The sequence below is a fragment of the Cyanistes caeruleus genome, chromosome 2 (genome assembly GCF_971803275.1).
Source record: "Cyanistes caeruleus chromosome 2, bCyaCae1.hap1.1, whole genome shotgun sequence".
In the NCBI taxonomy this organism is placed as follows: Eukaryota; Metazoa; Chordata; class Aves; order Passeriformes; family Paridae; genus Cyanistes; species Cyanistes caeruleus.
The window spans coordinates 69,100,531-69,124,821 of record NC_141702.1 but is presented as its reverse complement, the minus strand read 5'-3'; the positions used below and the strand labels follow the sequence as shown (position 1 = coordinate 69,124,821).

Below are 24,291 nucleotides of genomic sequence, written 5' to 3'. Positions count from 1 at the left end.
ACAGTCCTTATATTCATGTTTAAGCTCAGAGTTCATAAATTGCTACTGTCACACCCTGACAGTGCACAGACAGTAATGCCCTGTAACTGACTCCTTCAGCACAGCACTGTGCTCCCTTAACACTTTAAAGTTAAAAAAAAAAAAGTGGATTCACTTCAAGCTTGGACTTACAACTGCACCAGAGAATCAGCAAGAGAACTGTCTCAGCCCAGTGCAGCTAAACATAAATAACTGAGATACCATTCATGGTGTAAAACATAGTAAAATTGCACAAAATTACAAAGTACTGTGATTGAGTTCCAAGATGAGAGACAGACAGACAGGCAGATATATGGACAGTTTTACTTTACCTGGAGATGATGGTGATAGCAGTTGTTTCTTTTTCTGGTTTGTTTGTGATTCAAGCAGTGCATAGCCAATATACAGAGCCTGAGTCTGTAGCATTGCACTGACTTCATAGTTCAGTTGATTTGAAAGGTTGTAACTGTAAGTCCATAAAATGGAAAGGAATTTGAAGAGAACCTCTGAATCTTTTAGATGTACCTTAAATTCATCACAATGGAAAATGAAAAAAGAAATTAAAAAAGCACTTGTTTAATTTATTTGGCAAACTACTACTGAAAACATTTGATAAACCACCCCGCCCATTTTAAAGGATTACACTGAAAGAGAACTTTGTCTCAGAAAAACAGAAAAACTGTGTCTTTAGGGGAGAAAAAGTTATTTAGTAACTGCTGCATGTGTACACAAATCCAGATGCTATTTACATATCCATGTGAAAAACCATGAGATGATGTAATAAGGAAATGCAAAATTTCTCCTAGAAGTTTTCCTTTCAGTTTCTGTATTTAAACACTACCAAATTTTACAGAGCAACCCTTTGTAGACAGAACCACAACTTTTTGCTCAAACTTTAGGCTCTTGATCTTGTCCTGCAAATCAGTTTCCATCTTTGCCTCAACTGGTACATTTGTGTTTTGTTTTGGGTTTTTTTTAACTTTAGTTTTCCATTATTACATTTCATTAGGGTTAAAGAACCCAGCTGAAGCATACACTTCCATCTCCTCACAGTACTTGAATGCCACAAGCAGCATTGCATGACCTGTTGACTATTTTTCTCTAGTTTTCCTTAAAATTAATGCAACCATGTAATAGTTGATGACTCAAAATTCAGAGCAACAAATTCAAAAAGAATACCTTGAATAAGAGATTCATCAGTGCTCTGTACTGAAGAGCATCGCTTCCCTCACTAGCTCCACTGACAAGCAGGTCAAACAGCCCCAAAAGGAGGTGCAGGTAGTCTTGGCTATCTTGATTCAAAGATTCTGGATTCCACCAAGATTCCTCTAAAAAACACAGGTTATAATTATGACACAGCAGGTGCATAGGAACACCCATGGAAACCAGGAGAAGGCAGACATCTCTAGCTAAAAGAGGACAATACAATCGTTTGATTTCATGTTCACAAGTAAATAATCTTTACAGATGTCAATAACAAAGAAGGTTAGGGAAGCAGTATTTTCTTGATTCCAGCAACTTCTGAAGGAAAAAAAAATTAACTTTCCTCTTTCACTGAAGTAAGGGACAGGCAAGATCTTAACATTTACCTTTTGAAAATGACAGGGGAGGTTTTAGGCCATTAATGAAGTTTTTCAGTAAGAACAGGACCATAGCTGACTCCTCTGCATGAGCAGTCTCATCACTGTTGAGCTTTTCTATATATGCACTTAACAAGTCCTTAGGCACCAAAGTTTCCTCTACTGTTTCAACAGACCAATTTAGGGCAGTTTCCTGTGAATAAAAGTAAATTTTAATGTATTCTGTCACAATTCCATGCAACAGAAAACAGAAATTTAGCATTAAAATTCAGCAACATTTGATTTCGAAACTCCAAAGAGGTATTATTACGGAGTGAATTACATTTCTGATTTTACATTTAAACTTGCATCTGCAGGTTTAAAACCTATGCCAGCTCTTTCTACTATAATCACAGTATACATAATGAGGTAACAGAGGAGTAAAATATCAGTCTCTATCTCTTCAAAGGGATTGGGAATTGCAGCATTTTTGACAGTCAGTTTAACATTTTCATCTAGCTTTGTTCCTGAAAAATAATCCATATCTTTCAGATACTTACATATACAAAAATCATTAATGGAATAACCTGAGGTCAGAATAAATAATTATCATGTGCCACTAGGTGTGTAGATGTGAGAGGATGTACACAAAGAAGCACAGCCCTGCTCACATGGATTTCTTACACACAGAAAAAACCCAGAGCTGTTTCTCAACCAAGTAAGTCAAGAAAATTCCAATGAAACACATATAAAATATTACAGTAATTCTTAATGGCACTATTGCCAAGTGTGTGTTTTTGCTATGAGAAAAATTGAAGGTGAGATTTTTCAGTACTTCTCAAAGTTTCTGAGCCTGGCTTTCAGTAAAAACAATTAAAAATATCTTCTTAATACTGTTTTCAGTACAAAGAACATGCCCTCTCCATACTGTTTACATCTTACCTCTGCAGGTTCACAAGTTCTGAGATCTTTAATTTTTTTATTCAAGAAGCAGAAGACTCTGATAGCCACTGGAAAATAATTTTCCTTCGTCTGTGTACCGCAGCAGCACTGAACAAGCACTGAACCAATTATATGAGCAGTTACTTTCTGTCTCACACTGTCAGATTCTGCTTCAGCAACGAGTATCAGGTCATCAACCTTAGAAAAATGAGTGGAGGACAACAAAAATCAGTATGACAGTGGGACTTCACTATGACTAAATTGAACGTGTAAATGAGAAATGGTGTAATACTGTTTACTTTTTATCAAGGGTAAAAAGTTACTGTCTGCTGTAATTGTACTCTTTGAAACCTTGCAATGCACAAACATCAGTTTCTATGAACAACCCACAGGTATACTTGTTTACTCTCTAGAAAATTCTTTTCAGGAAACTAAAATTTCCTCGAATTTAGTTACAATAATTATTTGTCAAAAATGTTAATCACTTATTTTTTTCATGTTAAGGAAGAAATTGATTTTAAATGGAATGTATTGTGGTTTTCTATTTTATATATGTATGTATGTGAATTGTGTTGAAACACATACATACATACATACATACAAAAAAATGAATACATATAGTTACATATACATACACACACATATACATATATTTGCCTAGCAGTTTGATGATAGCATACTAGTGCCTAGAGCAGCCATGCAAAGTTCTATATCACACTGGTTTGATTACAGTCACCACCTGAGAAGTACAACTTCTTTATGGTTAGGCTGACATGGCACACTTACTGTTTGCAATAGTGAGGAGGGGTCCCCTGAAGTCAAGTTTCCAGAAAGTAGCAGAATAATTTTCTCATTGGCCACTCCAACCAACTCTGCAGACTTGGTAGATTTAATTGCCTCTTCAAGAGCTGTTCCAAGGGAAAAATATAAAAATCAAATAACCTAGGTATAAAATTCATGTATTAACATACTGGTTCTGACTGATAGAATCAGTCAGAAACATACTGAACAATTTCTGTCTCTTGGAAAAGAGCTTTTTTTTAAGAAATCTATTCACACTTAGAGCATGATAGCCTGATTGTGACAGCCTGCCTCCTTCAATATATGTTTAAGTTCAGTAAGGATGAGGTCCTAACTTGCCACAACTTCTGTCTTATCAAATTAGTTACAAGAAATGCTTTACCTTCTGGCCAGCCCTTCAGCAAAGGATGTAAGGAGCAAAGATCAGACTCTGACAAACAAACAGCCATTTTCCAATCTGAAGATTTTGAATTTGCATTAGTGATTATCATAAAAGGTAACAACTGCATTACTGCTGCATCTAGCAGTTCTTTCTTCTCTTTCAGAATCTCCTCTTCGACTAAAATTTTTACTGCTTGCTCCAACACCTTGTACCTAGAAGAGAACAAATCATGTTGAAAATACATTACTCAATCACATCAGCAACATTTCTTTGATTTGTTCTCTGTTCTCCATGGTGATTTTCTGTATCTAAACAGCAGCAAGAATAAATAAGGAATTCATGGGAAACGGTATGAAAATAATTGAACATCTCTCCCGTAACTCAGCATAGAAATAGCATAACAAAAAGCATTTGCAGAGAAACACAAAGAAAGTTTTTAAAGTATTCTTTATATTTACTTTTAAAAAAATTAATTTATACAGAAAGAATGTATACTGAAAAAAAGAGCATGAACATACCACTTTCCATCCTTTGAAAGATCAGCTTTCTGGAAAATGTTCAAAAGACTTGATACTATTACTTCTGGATTGACTTGTTCCCTGAAAGTCTGAACCATAATCGAGAAAAATGAATGAAAATGCAACAATATACAAAACAGTTTACTACATCATAATGGAAAATGCATCTGCTATACCAAGTGGAAACCAAGATCAAGCATGACTAACTGCATTCCTGCTGATGTTCATGTAATGAAAATACTATCAGGTGAAAAGAAGTAATAAGGCTGCCCAGGATGCCCTGTTGATATGCTGAAGTATGGAGAATTAATTGAATGTGGAAGTAGTGGTAAAATTGATAAATTATATGTAAACTATGTTATAATTATGTAAGAATTGCTTGTACTTTACATTGCATCTGGATTACAGAAACATAAGGCACATTAACAAAAGATAATAAAGTTTGAAGGAGCACTCAGGTGCTTCTATTCCTATTTACTGGTGATGAAGAATGAATGAACACACAAGACCAAGTCCACTACTGCTAATAACATTCTCCACTACTACTAGCAGAAGCCATAAAGACAGACTGTTACTCTAGCTGGAAACAATCAGTACAATGCATACCAGAGTCCTATCCAGTAAACCTGAGCTGGAGCTCAGGACTTTGCCACTATCAACTGACCAAATGACTCGCATATGGAAAAACTCAACTGAGCACCTCTCACTAGAGTAATGTCTTGTGACTGCACCACCTTCCATCCAAATGACAGATTGTGTGGCTTGCCTTTTTATAGAAAAACATACAGAATAAGCATGGCTCAAGTAATGATCAAAGATTTAAGTATGCTTCAGTAGTTACATTAAAAAAAAAAAGGAAAACCGAATTGATAAATTCACTTTAACTGCCAACATGCTGAGAAGGATCAGACAGCAGAGATTTGGGGGGAGTTTGTGAGATGGCAAATAACATATGCCTCCTAAATTTATGCTGCTTTATCCTGTTAAAGGACAAAAGTCATGCAGTAAGAACACAAGGACAAGAAAGACACAGACACAATTCCAGACACACACACACATTCGAAACCAGGTAAAATCTAGCATGCCAAAAGACACACACTTACCTCCAAAGAACTGAGAGCAGACATCACAACATCTCTGTTGTCATCCTTGAGCCGTCCAAAAATTGCCTCTTCTATGAAAGCCTGATCAAAACCTTCCTGGAAAAATAAAGGAAACCAGAGTCAAAGGGAAAATTGTTTTTCTGCAGAACACTTTACAGGCTTTTAATGAAATATTTAAATTCTAGTGTAAGAGAAGTGGTAATATCATCTAAATTAAACCTCACAGGCAGACTAACTTTCAATAACAAAAAGAACCAGATTCCTAGAAATATTAATAAACTTGGATTTTATGAGAATGCAAGCAGTTTAATCCACAAGAACTATAGCCAGACTCCAGAATATGGGGAAATGGTAATGGAACCCTACTGAAACACCATGAAAAGCAGTAAGGATGACATAGGCACCGTTTCACATACCACTCATCTTCAGCTGCCAAGTCTGGCATACAGCTTTTTGAAAACATTCTATGTCAAGTCATTCAGTAAGTGAGAGATTCAGACACAAACCTTTGAAGTTTCAATAACATCTTTCAAATGCTGAAGAGCCAGGACCCGCACAGCAGGCTGAGGATGATTCAAACTAAGCAGAAGGGAGGTATCAGAGTCTTCCAGAAACTGAAATACAGATTTCACAGTGACCACAAAGCATGTTAAAAATACCTTAAATATACATAAGGATAATGGGAGACCTTCTTACGGCAATTTTTTGTACCAGAAGAAAACCTGCATAATCAAGACCTAGAAAGTTAAATTACAGTGAAATGATACTGTATAACTGTCCTAAATTATTAATTTCTTCACTATTGCAGACAGTTTTTGGAAGATAGCTTTAAAAGTACAGTAAGCCACAGACACCATTATGTCCTAGAAAAGCACGACGCTTATCTAAGGATTCTGAGAAAGCTCTAGTGACAATGTCAGTGTGACAGAGCACAGATAGAAACTGTTAAAAAGGCATCCCTGCTAGTCCAATTGCGTGCACTTATCTCAGGAACCTTAAAAGCTGGAAGAAAGTCATATGCCTTTGTTCTGCATGCCTTGTTTTTCTGTTAATCCACTTGTTACTCAGACACAGACTCAGCGCCTTTGTTACATCAGTACAAAGATACAGGAAGCGCTTCTTTATGTAGTTCATCATATTTTCCCAAGTGCTTTCAATCCTTCAATCATTGCAAACAACAGCCATAATACTAACCAGCTTTTATAATAAATTCCTTGGCCAGATCTGTTGTAGTAATGGTTATTCTGTGTTAGGCTGAGTTTCAATTGCTCTTCAGAAATGGCACAGGAAGAACTCTGTGGTCACTCTATCCTTCCCTGTTACCGACTGTAAACATTCATAAAATCAGTGCAACGAAAAGGACCAAGCCATCTTCTCTCAAGAGTGATAAAGCCTTCCCAAAACAGACACCTCTGCCACTAACAACATTGTTAAGTAGGATGAGGCCTTCCTGGGCACCACTGTGTTGTCACTATTGACCTCTACAGTGGCCATGTTTCTAATGAAAAAAATTATCAGTAGCAATTGGAGCAGGTGAAAATGCATAAATTTTAACCAGGGAAAAAAGCTCACACTCATGAGTCCTTATGATAAAAAAAAAATATCCAAAAAACAGATAGCTTTTGTTTTACCACAGTTTTGACCAAGCTCCCCCCCAAAATATTTAATCAAGTTAGGGGTCTTTTTTTTTTTTAATTCTTTTTTTTTGTGGGAAAGATAGATGTTTTGTTTATAAGGAGGAATAGAGAGCAGAACTCAGTCAAAAATCAGTCTTTTGACAGTATAACCGTATAAGAGCCAAGATCACAATCCTACCTACCTTGTACTTGCCACAGCTTAATGAAAGAGAAATAAATTGATGAAAAAGATTTTGGTCAGCCTCATCTGTGCAATCTTCCAGGTGCTTCTCCAACACAGAGTCTAAGGCTTTAGGATACCTGCCAAAAGACAAAACCATCAATATTTTCTGCAGAGGATTATAGAAAAACATGTATTTACAGGGAAAACAAAGGAAACTGAATGCATATGCATTCATCCAAACCAGGTATTTTCAGTGGCTTTGCAAAGGCAATAAACCATTATGTCTTAACACAGATGAACGATATGCAGACCACTAGGATACATAATGAGCAGAAAAGGTCATGCTACAAAGTAAAACAAAAAAAAACCTGTACAAAGCCAACAGGTCTGCCTCCATGTATTACAGTGATAACAAAATATTTAAGGACATATCAGTAAAACAAAATTTAGACAGAGATTAGGAGTCAGTTATTCCTTTTGTATCTATTTCAGCAAGACTATTGTGCTCACTACACACAATTATCCAAGATCATAGCTGATACCACCACTCTACAGACTGTGGGTCTGTGATAGAAAAATGTAACTTACTTTCTCTCGAGAAGTCTGATAAGAGGAAGGATCTTTTGATTGAGTGCAGCCATTTTGCTGGGATTAGATTCAATCTCTGTACCACGGGAGATAAACTCTTCAAGAAACTTGCTAAAATTACAAACAAAAGGAAAAGCCACCATGTTTTGCATGGTACCTTTTTCATTACTTTTACAAAGCACAGTGCTTAACAGATTAGAATTAATATAGATTGTTTACTTCAAGTACCGATTTGCTGCTGGCCTGAAGTTTCACTCTGTCACACAACTACTCCTACAAATGTTAATGAATTCTGGGTTACTGAACGTTTAAATTTCAAAATCCATGTCTGGACTTATGAACTCAGAAAAACATGCTCATGTAATGCTAATGGCAACATCTGGAATTATTTATTATTAAACAAGATTAAACCAAATATTTATTATTAAACCAGAAGTGCATAAGAAAAAGAACTGAAGTCAACTCACGCAGCCAACAAGGAATCCAAATCCTTTTCCAGTGGTATACTCTCAAGAATAGCTTGAAGATGCTTGATGTAAATGTCATTTTCTGTCTCCTCAGATTCTTCTTGTTCTTCTAAGAAAAAGCATAAAAAATGAACAACAGTTAGAGAACAGCCCCTACTGATCAAAGTAAACAGCTTGTACAGGCATCATCCTGTAGTGAACCAAGCACGCAACTTGAAGTCCACGTTGCTCAGTGATTACCAGCACTAACTCTCTGTGATCCATTAGCAATGCTTTACACCAACATCATTAAAATGCCAAAGCCTGGATCGCTGCCAATAAATTCGAGGGTGCTTTGGCATGTTCCAAACCTGCTGCTAAAGCTGCGCCAGCAGCTTCCCTGGTGCATTCCTTGGTGTGAATTTGAACCTTTTTAACAAAAGTTTCCCCAGTCGTGATTCAGCACTACAGTGCCACAGTGCAAACAGTCTCTCTAGCACAGACACAGGTTACAACTGCATGTCAGCCAGCCTCACTGCCCCAGACTGCTCCCAGGCACATTTAGTTCACTGGGTAAACACAGCTGTCCCCTAATTAAATCACACATGGAGTACATGCAATCTATCCAAGATTTCAAAATACTAATACACGTCTGAAGAGAAAAAATAAAAGGAAAAAAAAACAAAGGAAAAAAAAACCAAACCAAACACACAAAAGTTCAGTCAGAATTTCACAGGTACTGGCACAGTTTCAATGGAAGAAGCAATCACACAGCTTCAACATTTACCTCAGTTGTCTGTCCTTAAGGCTGATCTAAGGTTTACAAAGAACCTGTGCTAACTTACCTGTATCACTTTTCACAATGGTGTGAACAAGGTGAGGCAACAGGTAGCGGAGGAGAGGAGAGATGTCATAGCCTGCTGACAGGCCTTGCAGAAGAGTTACCAGTTCTGGGGTCTTGCACAGATAATTAAATGGCCTGCACAATTGAAAGGGGAAAAAAAAAAAAGTATGTATGTTCATCTGGGTTACACTTTCAAAACCATGCAGACTTCACAAGGATTCAATTTTCAGCATCAGGTAGCAGCCCCATTTTAAACAAACACAAAGGGCTCCACTTCCTTAACACCGGATGTTTACTGGCACATTTAATATCCAGGAAAAGAGGGTACTGCCAGTCATGTTGAGCACAGCTGCTGCAATGGCACAGTGAACCTACCTAAGTTTTTTGAAAAGCTGGTAGTAAAAGGAAAAATACTTGTATGAATTACAGGAAGAGGTATCCTCACACTGCAAGGAGCATATCTGTCTCCCCAGCAGCAGCTAAAGGGATGAGAAGTAATTGTGCAATGACAGATCCTCTGAGGAGAAGCCATTTCCCTTTCTGCTAACATAAAGCTTCTTCTTGTCTCCTTTTATACCCACCTGGCTGGATGCTGCATAATATATCAGCCCCACACCTGCACTTTTTAATCTGTGACAGTGGTCAAGTATCTAGAAGGTAATCACTCTATATATCCCTCATAAGATTTTTCCTATTGGAATACTCCTCTCTGCCAGCAAAAAATTTCCCTTGTAGCATGTGGGAATATGTTCAAATCCACATTACCAGCACAAACAAGCCAACTGTGCAGGGCAGGGCAGACAGATGGATGGGAATCTACCACATGAACCACCAGGAGAACACCTCACCTGAAGTGAGACCAAACAAATGGTGGTATAGAAGCGCTTCTGCTTCAGGTGTTAAACTACACCAACTCAAAGCCCTTCCTTCAAAGGGGCAGAACTTTGCACTTTCCAGAAAACCTCTTACTTGACAGGGTTCAGTTTTGCACACTGACATCAATCCCTTACTAAGAGAAGCAGCAGAAGGACCAAGAGATGACCAACTGACACCACTGAGACTCCTTTGCTTCAGTGAGCATGCAAATTTTCAAAGTAAGCCAAAGGAACTTGCAAGCCCTTTGAAATGTCAACTACCAAAACTTCTGACAGAGAAGTATCCCTTTAATGATGATATAAAAAATTCAAATTATCGAAGTGCAGTTTGCAATTTTAGAAAGTGGGAAAATATGACTCATGTAGACTTACTTCTTCCCAAGTTTATCTCCTTTCTGAGTTTGCAGAAGTAGGTTCAAGCAAGCCAGCCCATCCCTGATTAATGAGGGCACTTTAAATAATGTCTTGCTTATCTGTACCATCAAGGAATGCACCAAGGAGGTCTCCACTGTCACTTTTACTGTCATCTGGCAGATTATCATGTATGTTGCAGCTCTGTAATCCTGCACAGAGGATTTCAAGCCCTAGAAAAAGAGATAAAGGTGAATTTTTAACAAAGAATAACACAAAAAGCACATTAACATAAAAATAATTTTTATTCTTATTTATTTTTATTTTTATTTTTAATTTATATTTATATTTATATTTATATTTATATATATCTATCTGACATTTTATCTTATTTGTCTTTATTTAGACATCTATGAAATCTCACTATGTTCTTTTCCATTTGTTAGCATTTAAGGTATCTATAAACTCAACTTTCACGAAGAAAAAGCAGTCATGCAGTGTCCACAGGTAAAGAAGACACAGATAAAGAGGTTCATTAGCTACTGCTCTGTTTGACAAAGCAACAGTTGTGGAAGAGAGAGGATATTAAAGCAGGCTGTCTACCCTGACACCATTTCCTCATGGTTCAGCATGATAAATCTCAAAGCAAAGACATTCTTCAAACCATGTATCCATTTCTCACAGCTCCATTCCTCATGCTTAAAGTGCTCATCTGAGGTGTGAAAAAACATTATTTCCCATGGACCTTCACCTGCCTAAGGTTTCAAATCAGGCTGAGTGGTACAGTACATATCACACAGGATGTTTATCTTGGATGTTATCTGCAGATGTATGTGTGCAGAACACAGTACACTTCATCACACGGGAAGGAAACAGAGCTTCACCTACCTTTTGGACATAAGGGAGCAGCAGAGAGACCATAGTGTCTGTTATCTTCTCTGCAGCTCCAAGAGCCGACACAATGGTGGAAGCATAAAACACAAGGAGAACTCTCAGTTGAGCTGAGTTGCCGGGACACTCTGAAAAGACCTGGATCACAGAAAAAAATAGGTTGTTCAGACATCAGGGCAAGTGGAAGAGCAATATTACCTCAAATCACCAAAATCTTAGAACTCCAGCCTGCAAGCTCCAGCAGCTCCTGCTGGCACAACCAAAGTCATCAGCTCTCATGGCAGCAACCCTCGCCAGAGGTTACTGCTCCTCCTGACAGACACGGCAGATGGAAATGGGTGCCGATGTAGTTAACCAGAATAAGGCAGCCAAAATCACTTGTGATCTTGGTGTACTGCTCAAGACTCACCTGGACAGCCAAGAAGCTAACTGGTGTTATGTTTAACACCTCCTTCTACACCTGTGAATAAACTCTGTTACTGTCTCTGCTTTGCTAAGTTTGACAGCAGATGCATCCCAGTTCTCTAAATAACTGGGATCATACATCTTACCCTTCTGAGACTACAGAGCTAGCCCTCTATTAGACATTAGCTGAAAAAAACCAAAAATTTGCCCACCTTCTAACATTCTCAGCTTCAAATTCTCATTAATATTTGAAGACATGTATTTAAAACACCCATGACAACCCCCAGGTAGAGACACGGAAATTCAGAGCACAGTTAAAAACTAATAACAGGAATGAGTTTATGAAAGAAATTAAGACAATTAAGTATACTGAGGCAACACAGTAAATAATACAGTATGGCCAAATTGTTTTTTCATGGCTCATTGGTTCTCAGCCACTTCCTTGTAAGAACTTCTGATAGACTGTCATCTTCACAAATTATAATAAAAGAAATCCTCATATTGTTTACTGATAAATTATTCATTTTACTCTTTGATATGCAGTTCAAAATATTCAGAAATAGCACACTACTATAAAAACATGGGGGGAAAAAAGTGACAACAAACAATGTTCTAGAATAAATGAACAACCTTCACAGATTTTGCCACCAGCCTGCAGATGAAATCCATGAAATCCAGGTCTTTGTAGCAGTGTGTAATGACAGTACCCCTTGCCAGTGGGACTCCAGGTTTCTTTACACAGTGAAAAAAAAAGCAAAATTAGAACACTCACAGTAAAGTGAAGCACAGAAAGTAAAAACTACTGTAATCTCCAAATTAATCCTACTGATCAGTTAGCACCATTAAACTGAAACAAGTAATGGATTTCCACACACTGTTCTAGAATGTTTTGTCTATATAGTAAGACAGATGATGAAGAGAATTACATTTAACCGATGTGCAAATAAACATAAATTTGAGTAACTGATGTATCTTCCTATCAGTAACAAATACTTACAACTTCAAAGCATGCTTTAACTTAGCCAAAACAAAGAGTAATTACAGTCAAAGCTTTTTAATAAAAACTTCACCTTTAAAGAAAAATAGCAGAAACAAGGTGTGGGCATCCAGACTCCATTCCTGTAACTAAACCTTTCAGTACATTTCTACAACAAACCACATAAATTGGTGGACCATATTCATAAGCAGAGTAGAAGAGCCAAGATATTATTAAAGTCCAAGGTCCTTCCATCTTGCATCTGTTAAATACTTTACCCGTATTGGATCCATCCAATGCCACTTATGAGTTGGGCTTTTCGTATCTAGAAGTTGAATAACTCTCACAAATAGATTAGTCTCATGATATGGCAGAACACAACCAATCAAACTGTCTTGATTGTAGAGATGAATGTGAAATCTAAGGGAAAAAACACATGTATGTAGTTAAAAAGTGTCTGGAAGCCAGAAAGAAAAAAAGATTCATCCACATTTTTCTCAATACCTTGTTTACTTGCTTTTAAGCAAGACCTGACATGGTTGTCATACTGACTCAGATCTATGGTCCACCTACAGTCCAGAAACTTGAGGTGGCTACCAGCCTGTATGTGCTAGAAGAAAGAAACAGTGCTAGCATATTTTTTTGCCTCACTATCAACAATTTCAGGTCCCTGTACGACTAAAAATTACCTTTTGCACAGATTTCAATATTAAACCAGACATTACAATAATCTAGTATGAATCTCTCAGTATAATACATTAATAGAAAAACTGTGATACATCTGTTGCAGGAAAATCACACACTTGTGATAAGAAGTACTGCACTTTCTGCATTTGGATAGGTTAATTTATAGAAATAAATATAACTTCACAAAATACTTCATTGTTTTCTTCTTCACACCTTCTTACAAAACCTTGAAATAAGAATAGTTAGGGCTCATGGTTCAAAGTTAATACCAAAAATTTGCTATTTTACAAAGCCCACTTCTAAAAGCACAATATAGAAGTGCCCATGTGCTCTGTAAGATGCCTAGGGCTGGGTAACTTTGGGAAAGCTAGGCAAGGAAGTAATTGCTTTTACATAGAGTACCATGACAGATCAAAATAATCACAGAAATTCATCAAAAGACAAAAATCTAATTGGCAAAGAAGAGCATCTGGCCCCATAAGGACCAAGTCCAAATTCACATTATTAACATCCTAACCTGTATTTTCAGAAAGGTAAAGTAAAATTATCTTAAATTATTCTCACTGGGGAAAAAGAAATCTTGCATTTCTAGCTTTATCTATTGACATGTAGGATATTCAGTGGATTACCTGTGAATCAGCCATTCAAGGCACTTCTGGGCTGGCTTAAGCATAAAGTAGGGGGACAGGTGAATGAGGAACAATGAAATATTCTTGTTCAGCTGCTGATTTACTGCTTTAGTCTGAACACTGCGTTCAAGGCCTTTGGATGTAGAACTAAACAAACTGGACTGGAACTCTTCAAATGAAGGATCAATCCCCATCAGCTCTTCTAAGCCAGTGCATCCTGTGGGGAGGAAAAAAAAAAAAATGGGAGGAATGCTTTAAACACAACAGTTTTCGTTCTCCAGTCCTACCCACCTACCTCCTCACTGGCATATCCAACTTTTTTGCTATACTGGCATATGTCCTCATCATCATCCTCACAAAGCAAACCAAAACAAACAGCAAAGAGGCCTAAGACCAAAACTTTTGATACACTTGAACTATTTCTCAACTGACAAAGAAAAACAAGATTAGCAACTATCAGCAGAGTGCTCTTGCAGCAGTGAAGACCAGCAGCATCCTGGGTTGTGCTGTCCCTGAGAGCACGGCCAGCAGGCTGAGTGAGGAGGGAACTGCCCCTTCCATTTGTGAGCTGCAGCTGGAGCCCTGAGTGCAATTTTGAGATCATGAGTAGAGGAAAAACATTTCTAGATGCAAGTTCAGCAGAGGAATGCTGAGATGGTCTAGGGGCTGGAAAACAACGTACAAGGAAAAGGAGGAACTGTTTAGCTTGGAGAAGAGAGAGTCAAAAGGAAATCTTCCTGGTGTTTGCAGCTACTTAATAGGATATAGTGCGGGTTATCAAGGAGATGGAGCCAGACTCTTCTCAGAGATACACAGTGGAAGGATGGGAGGACAACAGATGCCAGCTGGAACATAGGAAATTCAAATCCAATGTATAGATTTTATTTTTTCTAACAGTGGAATGATCAAAGATCCAGTATTGGATAAGAGACCATAAAAACGCCATCTTCACACTCAGCCAAGCAGTTCTAGAGTAACTATTTAAGAAACCAAAAAAAACATGATGTGCTGCAAAAAAGATATATATCTACAATCCTGTTACTTTAAATGAAAACATTATATCAATCTGCCTGATTTTAGGAAACAGCTTTCTTATTGAAGAATATCACATTCCTGGATAAAATTTTAAACAAAAATTAAAAGGAATAGAGCATAAAGAATTTGAAGTGTGCCAACACGGCAAAGGCTACTCCCACTTCACATTACTTGTGACCATAACATTACCCAAGAGCAGGGCATCAGCATGTTTTCATGAAACACAGAATTCATGTCAGAAGGCACACTGAGAGATTTGCAGTCCCAGGCTCTGCTCAAAGGAGAGTCTTCACAATTGGACCAGGTTGCTCAGGGCATTACCCTGACAGTTTTCAAAAAAGTCACTTTTTTTTTCCAAGGCACAATCTCCCTGGGCAATCTTGATAACTGCTGGTCTGCCCTCACACTGATAAAGCTTTTCCTTCTATCCAATTTTAACTCCTATTCTTCCAACTTATGCCAAGCGACTCCTGTTCTCCAGCCATAGACTCCTGCTGATAGCCTGGGGCATCTTCTGGGAATCTCCTCAAAGGTAATGGCAGACTCCTATGAGACCCATCCCAAGCCTTCTCTTCCAAACCAAATGAGACCAGAGACATTCCTCTCATCAAATGTCCCTTACTGGGTAAATTCTCCAGTCCTTGAGCATCTTGGGGATCCCTCATTCTTCCCCATCACCTCATCCTTACGTGCCAGAAACATGTTCCTAGAGGCACCGCTCCACGGTTTTCCCAAGGACTGGAGTGATGCTAACTAGCTGACAGCTCAGCTATTATTTTGGCCTTTTTTGAATACGGCTTTGCCTGTCCTATTTATCTTTCTCCAGCTGTTTTTTGGAGTGTTTTTAAAAACCAGTGGCACCCGTGCAGCCGAACTCACCGATGGCAAAAAACGTGTCCCTGTCAATAGTCGCGGCTTCCTTGCAGGTGAAGAGCAGCGATGCCGCCTCGCTGCGGTCCAGGAGGCTGGGATCGGTCTGGGGAAGCGCCAGCCGCTTCAGCTGCTCCGCCAGGGACGTCATGGCTCCGCGCTTCGGGGAAAGGAGCCTCCGGAGAAAACTGGGGGAAGAAAACCACAGCAGGCCCGCCGATGGAGCAGCCGCATGCACACAGCCGCCTCTGCCGGCCCCGGCGCGGCCCCGCTGCCGCTCGGGGCGTGCACGTGTGGCCGGGCCGGGCCCGGCCGGGCAGCAAGGGGGACAGGGCCCGGCGGTGACGCGTGTCCGTGTCCGTGTCCGTGTCCCGATCCCGCTCCCGGTCCCCGGCACCCACCTGGCTGCCGCCGCTCCCCGCCGGGCCGCACGTGGGCTGCGCGCGCCGCTCACCCGGAAGCGGCTGCTCCAGAGGCTCGGGAAGTTCCCGCCCCGGCGGCGACAGCCGGGCCCGGCCCCGCTCCGCCCGCGGCAGCGCCCGGCCGGCGGCCCGGAGGGAAAGGGGCCGAGAGCTGCGGGACGTGAGCCAGCAGCGTGTGCAGGGGGCCACGGCACCCTGGCCTGTGTCAGGGACAGTGTGGCCTGAAGGACCAGGGAAAGGATTGTCAGATCCTGTGCCCAGTTCTGTGCCCTTCAGTACGAGGAGGACATTGGGGTGCTGGAGCGAATCCAGAGAATGGCAGCGGAGCTGGTGAAGGGTCTGGAGCACAAGTCCTGTGAGGAGCAGCTGAGGGAGCTGGAGGTGCTTAGCCTGGAGAAAAGGAGGCTCAGGGGGATGTTGTCCTGCTCTACAACTTCCTGAAAGGAGGCGATTGCCAGCTGGGAATTGGGCTCTTCCTCCAAGCAACGAGTGACAGGACTAGAGGACATGGCCTCGAGCTGTGCTTGTTTAGATTGGATGTTAAGAAACATTTTTTCACCACAAGGGTGGTCAGGCGTTGGAGCTGAAGGGAGCTGCTCGGGGAAATGATGGGATCACCATCCCTGGAGGTAGTTAGAAGACATGTAGATTGTAGATGGGATTTAGAGACACCGTTCAGCGGTGGGATTGGCAGTGCTGGGTTAGTGGTTGGACACAATGATCTTGGAGGTCTTTTCCAGCCCAAAAGATCCTTTGATCCAGCCGAGAATGTGCCACCTCCAGGGGCGGCCATGCCGGCGTGTGGCTGGTGTCCGTGAGGGAAGCGGCCGTGGGTGGTTTCACCCGTCCCGGCCGGTGCCTGGCAGGGCAGAGTCCCTGTGGAGGCACCGTGCCCGTGTGGGGCAGGGCCCAGCCCGCCTGCACTGAGGCGGCAGCCAGCCCAGGCACCAGGCAGGGTGTGAAGGCAGCGGCGACGGAGAGATGGGGACACCTCAGCGAGGTGCCTGTGGCAGGGCTGCTGCTGGCTTTGTGCTGAGCCCAGCAACAGCCTGGGCTGGGAGTGGGGATCCACCAAACATCTCTTCACAGAGATGAGAACATCTAGAACAGCTAGAGTTGTTCCACCTTAGGATTTTTCCATATCTCGAGTGAGTGATGTTAGGGAAAGTGGAGGACTCCCATGAACAGAAGGTATTCAAAGCTGCAGTAATGTGTGTGGGCTAGATCCCACCTGCAGAATCACAGAACGATGCAGACTGGAAGAGTCCTCTAAAAGCCATCTGATTCAGCCCCAGAGCAGGGCCAGCTTAGAGAGTGTTTTGCTCATGGTTTTGCCCAGTTGTGTCTGGATATCTCCAATGGTGGAAATTCCAGGGCTTCACTGAGCGTCTCATCCAAGATTTGATTAACCTCAGATTAAAAATAAATTCCTGATGTTAAAACCCATGATGTCTCTCATCAGTTTGAGGTTTTAGGGTTCTGTACCTGGAAGTCAGTGCACAAAGCCATAAAGAGAACGTGGCTTGACAAACCAAGAAAAGCCCGGCACAAAAATCAGAAATAAAATTTATCCCAATTGGCATCAGCAGATGGACAAAATTATACCAAAGATAATAATTCCAGCACCAGTTCTGTAAAACTATTTCTATGTATTGTTGAGAAGCTTCATAGCTATAACAGAAATAACAGATTTGTTTGTAAGGCTGCTGTATTTGGCAATCATTTAACATGCAGTAGAAATACAAAATGCTGATAAAAGTCTGGGATTGCAGACAATTATTTAAATGCTTAATTTTTTCCATTGTGAGTGTCCCCTGATTTCAGCATTTTGTTACTCCTCTCTGACTTTTCTTTGCTCAAGTGAAAGCATTGTAGGTGTGGCAGCAGGGGGAGGAAATGCAGCTGGATGTCACATCTGTGCCTGATGATATTTACTAGTGCCTTGTTATAGAGTGCATGTTAGCTCTGTGTCACGTTCTCTCTGACATGGTATGATCTGGATGTAATGACAGCAATTGCTGAGCTGGTAAGAGTTGCTACCACTGCGGTTATAGCAGTGTCAAAGTGTTTGGAGGATGTAATTGATTTAACAGGAATTGATGTTATTTTTCTGATGGTTCTAATACTTAAGATTCTGGTCACCTAGCAAAGGAGCTGGCTTGGAGTGGTGCAAACCAAAAGGCCAGCTTTATCACACTTTCTCACATTCCCTGTGGCTTTTGTGCATCCTTTTCTTTCTTGAAACTGTCACGTGGCCTTTCTTTTACCATAACTTTAAACCTGCAGAAATAGACATGTTTCCATGCCTAAAAATACCAAACATTAAAATATCTAGGAAATGTGCAAGGGGCAGAAAGTTGGTTCTAAAACAAGAAAACTAGGCTCATTTGTTTGTTTTTAGCAGTGTGGTTCATTATTTAAATACTCTAGCCAGAAAGATAAACTGGAAGTTGTAAATGTTGGAATATGTTCAGGTTTTGCAGCACCCCTGTCCCACTCTGTATTTTCCCATGGAGAGCTGCAAGACAAATGTTTTATACCTTTGTGCTTTCTGTTCCATCTTTGTTTGGTTCCAGAGTAAAGCTGGGATTTCCTTTGGAAGTTAATTGATTGAGGAACAGAGACCCCTTCTGCAGAGGGAAAAAATTTTGTTCTTGATTTGATTACAAACAAGTGTTTTGTGGAAAAATATTAGCCCAGAAAGTCTATTAGGAAATATGCTTAAGTTGGCATTGTAATTATCCGGTGTTGAAGCTGAGCCTCATCGAGATTCGCTCCATGCTGGACTCAAAAGAGGTGCTTTTTTGAACTGAAATTCCAAACATGTTTCAAGTAGTCCCTTTATTTTCTCATCACTTAGATGGTCTGTGTAGGTGAAATTCTCGTAGCCACACTGCAGCTGAGATCACCTGTGCTGATAGCTACTATTAAACTGCATTTGAAAGAATATATTGCCTGTTAAAATTCTTAGGGTCTTAGAATATAAATTGCCATATGCTAATTTTTAACTGAAAAGGTGATCTGTTTCAAGCATTTCCTTTTAGTTACTCACTCATAAGCAATTGGTGTGTTTGGAAAGGTTTGATTGAGAAAGGCAAACACTGTGAAACTTCTTATCTTCTTTACTTTTGTAAAAGTACCACCACTAAGTTTGTGATACTTCTGGAGAAAATATAATGGATGTCTTTGTATAGATAGAGATCTAATCTTTATGTTCCTTTTCTTCCAATTCACCTCACCAGCTGTGCATTGAGCAGAGCTTCATCTGCCTTGGTGAGTAATGCAATGCAGCAGGAAGAGATTTGTATAATGTAGTGGTGCTGAGGAACCCTCATCACTCTGTGTGCATTTCAGAGGTTTTATGCAGACCAGATCTCGTTCTGTCTGATCAAACTCCTGTGAGTTGCACTCCTGGAATGCATTTTTCTGGTGTGGTTTCATTTGTAAGCAAGAGGTGGGAGGAATTTCATATAGAGAGGAAAAAGGAATCTCTTCTGATTAAAAAAAAAGGGAATGCTCAGTAGTATTGTGTCAGAATGAATGTGAAGGAATTGAGTGCTACCTATGCAATTTACTGTTTATATACTAAATTACAGTGTTTGTATTAAATGCTCTTAAGCATTCTCAAATTGTTATTAATTTATTTACTAATATGATGCTTCTTTTTTCCTTCTTGCACCACCTTCTGTAATCTAGTGAGCCACCATGATAAGCGATTCTGACGGAGATAGAAGCAAGCCACCTTCCCTGTGCTTCCCATCACTTGCTAATAATCTTGGTATGTTCCCTGACATTTCTCCATGTCATTTCTAATTGGGAATGTGACAGTGCCTGCCATCTAAAATACATTCTGATTGGATTGCAGCATAATGAAGTAATAGTGAATAGAATAACCTTTCTAGGATATGCAAAGATTGTCACTATTTCAGAGTGTATGAAGTTCGTAAATGTTTTTCTCTAAGCAAAAGTAGGTGTTACCAAATCTGTGTGTTTAATGTGGGTATGTGGCTGTTAACTGAACTTTTAACCAATCTGTGTTTCAGAGCAGTGACTTGAACATCTTGTTCACCCAAGGTAATCTCATTGTCAAGGAATGTATTGTGTTTTGCTGTTGGTTTTAGGAGGCATGCTGAAGTTTTGTAGTTTGGGAAACTGTGCAGTTAAATCTGCTACTCTGAGCTAATCCATGTCCTTTGTTCTTAATTCATGTACACATCTTCTCCCTATTAGAACATTATAATTTATAAGGATACACCTGTGGTGTCTGAATTTTTAGATTTACGGTGATTATCAGGAAGAACAGTTCTTTATTGTGTTCTTTAGGCTTCATTAATGTATTTTTCTCTATTTTCAGTTCCTTCTGAAGACTCTGTGACAATGCAGCAGTCACCCTTCACCAGTGGGCATTGTGAAATGATGAGGCAGTACCTTTCTGCAGGGTACACATTGATAAGGCCTTGAGGCCATTATTCCCTTGGCTAAGCTTTTCTAGAAGCAAAGAGATGGGAGGCATTTTGTCCTATAGCAATGCACACATCTAAAATGAGGGAGTTAAGATTTATTTTCCCTGTCTGCTTTCTCCCATAAGGTCTTGATCTTTTTACACTTGCGTCAGTGAAACTCAGGAGTAATTCCGATGAGGTCAGTGAATCTGTATGAGTGCACAGCTGGTGTAACTGGAGGCAGACACAATCAAGCATAATTCATAGAATCACAGAATGCCTTGAGTTGGAAGGGGCCTTATAGATCATCTAGTTCCAACCTGCCCACCTTGGGCAGGGACATCTTTCACTACACCAGGTTACTCAGAGCCCCATCCAACCTGGTCTTTAACACTGACAGGGTTGAGGCATCTCTCTCTTCTCTGGGGAACCTGCTCCAGTGCCTCACCACCCTCATATTAAAGAATTTCTTTCTAACATCTAATATCAACCTACCTTCTTTCGGTTTAAGGCCATTCCCCATGTCCTGTCTCTGCAGTTCCTGACAACAAATTCCTGTCCAGCTTACCTGTATCTTCCATCAGATACTGGAAAGCTACTGTTAGGTCTTCATACAACCTTCTCTTCTCCAGGCTGAACAGTTCTCTCAGCCTGTGTTCATAGAATAGGTGCTCCAGTCCTGTTATCAGCTTCTGGATGGCCTCTCTGGACTTGCTCCAACAGTTCCATATTTTTATGTTGGGATCACCAGAGCTGGATGCAGCACTCCAGGTGGGGTCTCACAAGTGCAGAGTACAGGAGCAGAATCCCCTTCCTTGCCCTGCTGGCCCTGCTGCTTTGGATGCAGCCTGGGATTCAGTTAGCTTTTTGGACTGTGAACACACATTGCTTGGTCATGTTGAGTTTTTTGTCAACCATCATCACTCTGTGGTGGTTGAGGTTACAGACAGTTGCAGTTCTCAGTGCTGGATTGGTTCTGAAGGGAGAATAATTCTTGGGTTGAACTGAAAGGCTGGAAGAAGTTTCCTTGCTAGGCAGTGCATCCAGCACATCATTGACTTACTGACCACTGTGGGAAGCAGTGTCATGTTTTCCTGGATTTCCTTGAAAATCTATTGTAGCTTCCCCCAGCCATAAATTCTCATGTTTAGCTGCATTCCAGAACTAATAATAAATAGAAACCCTTTAGATGGGGCCATGGAAAGCTGTTTTGGGGGTTTTATCATATTAAAGGCTTTCTGATATGATAACATAGACTAAAGGCTTTTGAATCAAAATTGCTATAAAGGAAGCTTTTAAATATATATTCTACACAAGGAGAAAATAAACCCAAAATAAGCAAACTAGCTTCAGCTAAACATGTGCATAGAAAGCATTGTCTTGAAAAGAGTAGGCAATAGTCATCTTTGTAAATCCATTTGTATCCATTTGAGATAGTCTAGTTTATCCTAGGAGCATCAGGGAGAGTAAGGAAGACAAATGGAGAAGACAAACAAGGAAGAAAAAAGCTATCCTTTCAGTGCTGAGCTGCTTGATGAATTGTGACTTTTTTGTTTGTGTAAAAAGTCAGCTGGAAAGCTGGATTATAGAGACTGCATAACAGTTGCAAAGAAAAATAGGAAAATGTCTCTCATGATTGCTGTGAATGTGTAGTCCTCTGTCATGCTCTAGTGTTTCTTAGCCTGGGGAATACAATACTGGGTGTATAAATTAACTGTTTATTATTATGAAAAGGTGTCTGTGCCAGACAATCTACTGAGAAAGTAAGTGTCATAGATCTACTGTGTGGTAGTTGTGAGTCAGATTGTTTAACACAATGGGAGAACTTGGTAATTGGAGTGTAGCAATGTGGCCATTGGGGACTTGGGTGTAACGAACAGTAAGGAAAGTGGTGCATACTAGCCATGTCTCATCATTCATAGCAGGGCTGTAAGCAGGAAAAGAGACAATGAACTGAAGGATGGGAAGGAGAAAGAAGTCATCAATAAGGAACATGATTTACACACTTTTCTTACTTCAGTGTACAATCATAATATCACCCCCTTCAGCTGGCTGTTAATCAAGCAATTGACAGGTGTTGGAACAGCAGCAGATCTTACCTGTAGCTGTTCAAACCTCTGTTTGCTTATCAGCCAGCCACTTTCTGGGTCTTTTTAAAAATGTTAAGATGAATCACATCTCTTTTCCTGAAGAATAAATAATGTCATTCTTATCTGGATGTACTAAATACAAATTTTAGCCTTTTTCCCAGGCTGGCTACTGAAGTCTGTGTTGCTTTCATTTTTTCATTTGTCTCAGTCACTGCCAGTCCATGGGCCTTTTCTGGTGAATACATGATTTGAACTACAATGAGCTCACAACTTTTTGACAATTACTGAAAACAGGTATGATCCACGTTCAATAGCATGGAAAAGAATATTTATCTGCCAGTTTTTCTGGTTATATTCAGTCACACATTTTGTTTATTCACGTTCTAAATTTTAATTATTTTACATATTTTTTGTGTAGGAATAAGTTATATGTTTATGTAATGCCTGGCACAGTGGCTCTGTAAACACTGAGAAAAACAGAACATTTTTTATTGTTTGTGTATGTATATATGCATACATATATAAGAGATATGAATACTATTATATTTTAAAAGTATTAAAGAGTCAGAAAGTACATTTTCATGATACTCAATCACACAGAGTGTCTGCAGTCTCAAAAATCCACCAATTTTTTCTCTGCATTTCAGTGCCATTTAAAAAAATGTTTGGCTTTTGTATTTGCTTTCATTGTAGATTGGAAACTATTCATGCTCTTACATATTTTGGGGATTCTTTGAGTGGGGAAAGAACCCCTGTTATTCGAAGAAGTAGTGTTTTAGATGAGGGCATGCATCTGAGTTTTACTAATAAGCCTACATCTCCAGATTTACTGATTTACTCATTACTAGAGGAGTCATGTTTTCAGAATTAAAATAGTGGCCCTGCTGTTTCTGTGCCTTGCAGCCTTGCATAAAGTAGTCTTGACAACTGGCGATATTCTAGATAACTGCTAACAGCTCTTACTGACAAGTGCATGTCAGTGGTTTCTCCACTGCATCTCTTACTCTCTGACACTGTGCCTGCACTGTCCATATTGGGGACTTAAGGGAACTCTCTGCAGAGAAACTACTTGAGAGAGACTTAGGGATCCTGTGACATCAGAGGCAATTCCTTGGATACACGGGAATGAGGGTACTATTTCTGCACAAGGCTTGACAGGCACTTAGTATAGGGCCAGTGAGGCAGTCTGGGTTTGAGCATGTAGTGAAGGGGAGCGTGGAGCACTGAGAATTGGGTGCTTCTGGCACTGATGCTGATACGTTTCTTTTAAATAAGCCTGGTGGCAAAATACTTCCTGCCATGATCCTCTCAAATACTGACTGCATGGGAGAGGTTACACTTCAGAATCTTTCTCACTTTACTTACAGTGAGGTCGCTTTGGTTTGTATTACCTACTGATTTTAAAAGTATGGTGATGTATGCGGCTCATTTTAATTTGCAGAGGGGCAACAAAACACTTTAAACAATTTATGACTAATTTAATAAAAAAAAATGTGTCTAGCCTGTGTCACTGTAATACATTTAATGACTCTTGTGTGTGAACTGCAACAGACAGATCTGAGATGCAAAACATGGTGTTATTTCTTGAGCAGAAGCTGTAGGGGTTATGCAACTGAT

At 40.0% G+C, this 24,291-nt stretch overlaps 1 protein-coding gene and 1 long non-coding RNA gene across 2 annotated transcripts in view; one reads left to right on the top strand and one right to left on the bottom strand.

The window, feature by feature from the left end:
• The window catches only part of HEATR1 (HEAT repeat containing 1), a 34,969-nt gene extending 18,759 nt beyond the window's left edge, over positions 1 to 16,210 (bottom strand). Inside the window, exons 1-20 of the mRNA XM_086877716.1 lie at positions 16,122 to 16,210; positions 15,730 to 15,908; positions 13,816 to 14,032; positions 12,778 to 12,919; positions 12,154 to 12,255; positions 11,116 to 11,256; positions 10,249 to 10,460; positions 9,003 to 9,136; positions 8,179 to 8,287; positions 7,712 to 7,822; positions 7,143 to 7,260; positions 5,830 to 5,937; positions 5,324 to 5,419; positions 4,221 to 4,309; positions 3,703 to 3,914; positions 3,306 to 3,427; positions 2,520 to 2,717; positions 1,608 to 1,791; positions 1,198 to 1,346; positions 351 to 543 (exon numbers count right to left, since the gene is read on the bottom strand). Coding sequence (XP_086733842.1) covers positions 351 to 543; positions 1,198 to 1,346; positions 1,608 to 1,791; positions 2,520 to 2,717; positions 3,306 to 3,427; positions 3,703 to 3,914; positions 4,221 to 4,309; positions 5,324 to 5,419; positions 5,830 to 5,937; positions 7,143 to 7,260; positions 7,712 to 7,822; positions 8,179 to 8,287; positions 9,003 to 9,136; positions 10,249 to 10,460; positions 11,116 to 11,256; positions 12,154 to 12,255; positions 12,778 to 12,919; positions 13,816 to 14,032; positions 15,730 to 15,871 — 2,779 coding nt within the window. The 5' untranslated portion in view covers positions 15,872 to 15,908; positions 16,122 to 16,210. The remainder of the gene's footprint in view (positions 1 to 350; positions 544 to 1,197; positions 1,347 to 1,607; positions 1,792 to 2,519; positions 2,718 to 3,305; positions 3,428 to 3,702; positions 3,915 to 4,220; positions 4,310 to 5,323; positions 5,420 to 5,829; positions 5,938 to 7,142; positions 7,261 to 7,711; positions 7,823 to 8,178; positions 8,288 to 9,002; positions 9,137 to 10,248; positions 10,461 to 11,115; positions 11,257 to 12,153; positions 12,256 to 12,777; positions 12,920 to 13,815; positions 14,033 to 15,729; positions 15,909 to 16,121) is intronic.
• A 1,858-nt stretch (positions 16,211 to 18,068) lies between these two features.
• LOC111926845 (uncharacterized) lies at positions 18,069 to 24,174 on the top strand. Its single transcript, XR_002863213.2, has 4 exons — positions 18,069 to 18,168; positions 19,839 to 19,920; positions 20,186 to 20,216; positions 20,497 to 24,174. It is a non-coding gene; the product is annotated as an uncharacterized LOC111926845 (long non-coding RNA).
• The last annotated feature ends 117 nt before the right edge of the window (positions 24,175 to 24,291 follow it).